Source organism: Olea europaea, unplaced genomic scaffold (genome assembly GCF_002742605.1).
Source record: "Olea europaea var. sylvestris unplaced genomic scaffold, O_europaea_v1 scaffold629, whole genome shotgun sequence".
NCBI lineage: Eukaryota > Viridiplantae > Streptophyta > Magnoliopsida > Lamiales > Oleaceae > Olea > Olea europaea.
In genome coordinates, this window is record NW_019264649.1 from 80,852 (window position 1) to 86,789 (window position 5,938).

The 5,938-nt window shown below is 36.6% G+C and overlaps 1 protein-coding gene across 1 annotated transcript; it reads left to right on the forward strand.

Moving 5' to 3' along the window:
* Positions 1 to 95: 95 nt before the first annotated feature.
* LOC111389864 (T-complex protein 1 subunit zeta 1-like) lies at positions 96 to 5,938 on the forward strand. Its single transcript, XM_023014841.1, has 16 exons — positions 96 to 241; positions 333 to 488; positions 585 to 648; positions 1,022 to 1,157; positions 1,719 to 1,870; positions 1,967 to 2,014; positions 2,187 to 2,279; positions 2,759 to 2,865; positions 2,950 to 3,064; positions 3,163 to 3,249; positions 3,774 to 3,978; positions 4,611 to 4,705; positions 5,182 to 5,250; positions 5,360 to 5,467; positions 5,568 to 5,686; positions 5,863 to 5,938. Exons 2-16 carry the CDS (start codon positions 355 to 357, stop codon positions 5,936 to 5,938), a joined length of 1,608 nt encoding a protein of 535 aa, XP_022870609.1. The 5' UTR covers positions 96 to 241; positions 333 to 354.

Here is a 5,938-nt window from a genome sequence, read left to right on the forward strand (position 1 = left end):
TATCATGAACTCGCAATTTTTATCAACTTTTAACTACAATTTTTATTGAAATGAAAATTGGAACTTATAAAAACGACGAGATGATGTTTCATTCATTTTTTTCACTTCAACAAGAAAAAGTAAAAACAAAACCTTCCAGAAAGCCCTAAAACCCTCTTCTCATTTCTCGCTCACTTCCGCGAGCACAAAGGCACTCACTTCCAAACCCTATTCGCATCTCGATCAACTCTTGTAACTCGCGGTAGCAGGACTCTCTTTCTCTCTGCAATCGTACTTTATGCGTTATTATTTAGTGTGAAAGACTGTTATTTGATCTTGTTCTGTAACTGCAGAGATCGGAAAAACTGCAATACAATGTCGTTGAGGGTGCTGAATCCGAATGCGGAGGTGCTGAACAAGTCAGCGGCCCTTCACATGAACATCAATGCCGCCAAAGGTTTGCAGGATGTCCTCAAAACGAACCTCGGACCCAAGGGCACTATTAAAATGTAAAAGCGTTTGTTTTTGTTTTGTTTTTTTTAATTACTCGACTTATATTTCACCTCTTTTTGGAGTTCTAAAATTAATTTTATGATCGTTGCTAGGCTTGTTGGTGGAGCTGGTGATATTAAACTCACCAAGGATGGCAACACGCTTTTAAAAGAGATGGTAGTGCTCTTCCCCTCCCTCCCTTTCTCTCTGTTATTATTATTCGGATCCATGGATTCTTTTGGTCTCAAGTGTTACTGTTTCGCTGTTGGAACATTGCATTTTCTTTGGGATTATTCTACATGTACATTAGGGTTTGGGTATACATAATGCCAAAGTGGCATTTCCTAAGGGAAAAAATCTGTTTTTCCACCTGTGAATGATGAAATGCGACTTGGCTATTGTGTACACTAAGGTGTAAACCTTGACGAACTTGTAGCATAACCCTTTTTTGCATGTGGATTGTTGAACAACATTTTGAATTTGCTAGCATCTCTTAGAATATAAATGTGGCTTCCGGATGACTGATAGCGTTCTCATTAAATGCTGATAGCAAATTCAAAACCCAACGGCCATAATGATTGCAAGGACAGCTGTTGCTCAAGATGATGCAAGTGGAGATGGTACGACTTCCACTGTCCTCTTTATTGGGGAGCTCATGAAACAATCAGAACGCTACATAGATGAAGGTCAGTCAATGTTAGTTTCTTCAGTGTTTTCTGCATAATTGCTCTATAGAAAATTTCCTGTTATATCCACATTCTTACAGATTTCTATAGAAAATTTCTTTTATTTCATTACACGCTTGGGAAAAAGTAGCCCTATTACTTATAGCATGTGAGTGGAGCTCACAGGCTTGACATGCAGCTGTTTGTAATACAGTTTGAACAGCTATTTTAATGTATGAAAAATTGACTACAAATTGAATGAGATTCTCATCCTCTATGCTCTTACTACATATCCATTTTTTTTCAGTTGACATGTGATTTTTAGTTTCTTACATGTGATTTTTAGTTTCTTTCTTTCTCTGTATATGATGGTGGTAAAGCATTTTTCATTATTCACATGGATAATTGCAAACCGAAAATGCTGACCTTATACCTTCAGCTGATTTTTCACTATCAATTTTTATTGTCTTTATGTTTTGACCCATTGTTTATTTTAAACCATCATTTACCAAAAAATGGGCAAAATGATTTGTATTTGTGTGAGTTCAGATAATTTTGATTCGAGATTCCATATTCTTGCAGGGATGCACCCACGTGTTTTAGTAGATGGTTTTGAAATTGCTAAAAGAGCAACATTACAATTTCTTGAAAAATTTAAGACACCAGTGGTAATGGGGGAAGAGCCAGATAAAGAGATACTGAAGATGGTAGCAAGAACAACATTGAGGACAAAGGTTTACAATGCCACTATATTGCCAAACTCGTTCTCTCTCTTTGATTTTTGTTGATTTTTTTTTTTTTTATATAAATTTTCTTCTGGTATCCTGCAGTTGTACGAGGCATTGGCAGATCAACTGACTGACATTGTTGCAAATGCTGTGAGTGCTTGAAATGTTGTATGATAAAAAGTTTTTCCTCATTTTTTAATTAATGACTCACAGACTTATTTCTGATGTATTAGTTGATTGATGTTCACTATTCCTATAGAAGCTAATCTATATTTATTGTATATCTTGATTACATGCAACTTTTTGTGGCTTAATGTAATAGGTGCTCTGCCTTCGTAAACCTGAAGAACCTATCGACCTTTTTATGGTCGAGATAATGCACATGCGCCACAAGTTTGATGTAGACACTCTTTTGGTATGTAACGTGATGATATCTAGGAGAGCGACGTTGTCAAATAAATTCATTTTGTTTGGTTTGGGTAAAAATAAGTTTTTGAGTAATTTTTGATGAAGGCTGATGAAAGTTGTGAGGCTCATAGAATGTGTGGTTGAAAATTAGTTTGGATAAAAATGAGTTTTTTAGAATTGGGTCCAAACAGGGGCCGAGTCTTTTGAAATTCTTGATTCCTCTTGTGATCTGTCCTTGGGAGTTGGGACTTCCAAGAGTTTTATTTTTTATTATTATTATTATTATTTTTTTTTAAATTTTATTTCTCATCCATCATATAGCAGAAGCAAATTTATTTGTGCACATGACCCGCTGTTCAACATGCATGTGGTGACACTCTTTATTGCCTATCATAGGTGCGGGTGCACTTGTGATGGACACTTGCATGTGTCTTTTAATCTGTGGACTGCCGTTTCAAATGCTCTTTGTCTGTCACTTGTTTCTAGGTTGAGGGTCTTGTTCTTGACCATGGTTCAAGGCATCCAGATATGAAACGCCGAGCAGAGAATTGCTACATCTTGACCTGTAATGTATCACTGGAATACGAGAAAAGGTGATTAGTTGTACATGTACCAGATGGTGTCTGTCTCAGTTCAGTATCACGGGTTGAAGAATTGACATTATTATTTTTTTTCAGTGAAATAAATGCAGGGTTTTTTTACACAAATGCAGAGCAGAGAGAAGCAATGGTTGCAGCTGAAAGACGTTCTGTTGATGAAAGAGTGCAGAAAATTATCGATCTCAAGAACAAGGTTATCGAATACAACATCAGAATTGAACATTCTTGATAACTGTGAGTTCTTATTGAATGATGTCTCTGGTCATGGCTTATACTTGTCGTTATCTTCAGGTCTGCACCAGTAATGACAACAACTTTGTCGTTATCAATCAAAAGGGAATTGATCCTCCATCACTTGACTTTCTTGCTCGAGAAGGAGTAAGACATCTGTACTCTTAGAATTCTGCACTGGGCTCTCCTTTCCTGTTTGGATTCTTTTCCATCACATAGATCCTCCGAACTTTGTGCTAATTATGATCCTTGTACTTAAAATATTATATTCTGAGTTTTAAAAGCTGCTTGTTTTATGACCTTGAGTCATAATTCTTGTATTTTGATATTCTGTTGTTAAGCAATTATAGGGAAACCGATATGTCAGTTAATAGCTCAGAGACTTGTTTCCACCCCAAAAGATAATATGTATCACCTCGGATGGAGATTTGGTTGGGCTTTTGAAATAAATTTTTCTAGAAGTAATAATATTTCTGACCATGTTATTTCAAATCAAAGAAGCCTTTGAGCATTATCTTTTCACTGATTTTGATTGTGATGTGAAATGTTTGATGAGGCTACAGCTTCAAATCTAAAGTATTTTTTTCCTTTTTTTTTTTAGGCCTTCGAAAAAACTGATTATATTCTGTTCTCTAGTTTTGATTTACATTTTATAATTGAATTTATTTTAGATCATTGCCTTGCGGAGAGCAAAGAGGAGAAATATGGAAAGATTGGTGTTGGCTTGTGGTGGAGAGGCTGTAAATTCGGTTGATGACCTAAACCCTGACTGCCTTGGTTGGGCTGGATTGGTCTATGAACATGTCCTCGGAGAAGAAAAATATACATTTGTGGAAAATGTGAAAAATCCACACTCTTGTACAATCCTTATCAAAGGTACTTCTAGTTGCTTTTCTCCTTGAGTTCATGTCTTGGTTGAGGTAATGAGGCAACTTCAATTGTTGTCTGGAATACTTGGGTTGATTGTTATTGTCAATGTTTAGAAAGGTGTAATCGGGTATTGGAGTTAATTTCCTTAAAAGAAGGCGAGGTGCATTCGTCACGTTAAACCAAAAAATCTCAAAAAATTATAGAAATAATCCGATAACAGTACTGTCAGTGCATCATAAACAATCTTCACAATTCATAATTGAACAATTTAAAGTTAGTAAATAAAAGAAAAAATCTATAAAGAAACTATTGTTTTAGTTCGTGGGGCGGTGAATTATTCTCAAAGTGGGTATATAAGATTTTTTTGAATGTTTTAGTGGTTGATTTTTTATTTTCAAACTGGGTCATAAGAATTTCTATGTTTTGTGGTCCACTAACTTTGCTTTGAGGCATATCTCTCATAACCGAGGTGTATGCACCAAAACTACCTCACAATCAGCGTCATGGGGCATTTTTTTGCACATGCCACTTTGAGGCAGAACATTAGGCAGATTTCAATGGGGTCTTTTTAAACTTATTGTTGCTATTACAGCTATCGGTGCCATTCAATGATCTAACGCAGCTTGCTGTTTTCGTAGGACCTAATGATCATACAATTGCTCAGATTAAGGATGCAGTTCGTGATGGACTAAGGGCAGTCAAAAATACCATTGAAGATGAAGCTGTTGTACTGGTATGGAATTGCCCTTGAGGCTTGTGCAATTTTATATTGAATCTTGCTACTTTATATAAGTAATCTAGGCTCACAAAGTAGTCTTTATCTTAAATTTGCTGACATTGTTTGCCTAGGTTTTGTTTAGCTATGAGCCTCACTAATGTGACTGTAAAATACGGGAGAGTTCCCTTTTATATGCGTTGAATTCCTGTATGGTTTATGGTGACTTAGTGTGTAGCTCATTGAGGTGTTATCTGCTACATGAGAATCTAATTTTGATGAATAAATGAAAAGTAAATTTCACTCATTCATTTTCCTTTATATCCCATAAAATCTAGACCTGAGAATAGTGTATGTTTCTGCTGCTCAAATGTAGAACATTTAAGATAAAAGCGTTGAATGTAGTTTTCATTGCTCATAGGTGGATCATAACACTTCAGATAAATGATGCATTTATTTCTCCAAGTGAGGTACCTTTTTTGGACATATTTCAGGGTGCTGGGGCTTTTGAGGTTGCAGCCAGACAATACCTTGTTAATGAAGTGAAGAAATCTGTTCAAGGGGTAAGCCTCTAACTAATTTGTTTACGCTAATTTGTTTGTGTTTCTCCATATGTTCCCCAGTTTGAAGCTTTTCCCATACTATATTCTGATTGATTTTCTGATGTCATAGCGTGCTCAACTGGGTGTGGAAGCTTTTGCTGATGCCCTGCTTGTGGTTCCAAAGACCCTTGCTGAAAACTCTGGCCTGGACACTCAAGATGTGATTATTGCGCTCACGGTATACTCTCTATGGCATTCAAATTCCTAATTTTCCTGAAGTATCGACGGAAATAACTCAATTGTATCATTGTCTTGAAAAACTTGTTTATACTTTCCAGGGAGAACACGACAAGGGAAACGTAGTAGGACTTAGCCAACACACTGGAGAACCTATTGACCCCCAAATGGAGGGGATATTTGACAATTACTCTGTAAAGCGTCAAATCATTAACTCAGGGTATGTTGAAATTTTCCATTTTGGGGTTTGCACTTGTTCACATGAATGGAGGAGAAAGGGTTCCCCGCGGCGGGGGGATATCAATTGTTATCTGTGCTGGAGAGATGTTATGTTTTAATAGTCGACACTTCTCTTTCTTTATGTCTACCCTAAAGAAGCCTTTCTTTCATTTGCAGCCCTGTAATCGCTTCGCAGCTGCTATTGGTGGATGAAGTTATCCGTGCTGGGCGCAATATGCGGAAGCCAAATTAA

Excerpts from the sequence above, each read along its gene's own strand:
- LOC111389864 (XM_023014841.1), top strand. The coding sequence starts at position 355 with ATGTCGTTGAGGGTGCTGAATCCGAATGCGGAGGTGCTGAACAAGTCA. Across the intron at positions 1,871-1,966 it reads GAACAACATTGAGGACAAAG|TTGTACGAGGCATTGGCAGA; the intron begins GTTTACAATGCC and ends GGTATCCTGCAG. Across the intron at positions 3,065-3,162 it reads TTATCGATCTCAAGAACAAG|GTCTGCACCAGTAATGACAA; the intron begins GTTATCGAATAC and ends CGTTATCTTCAG.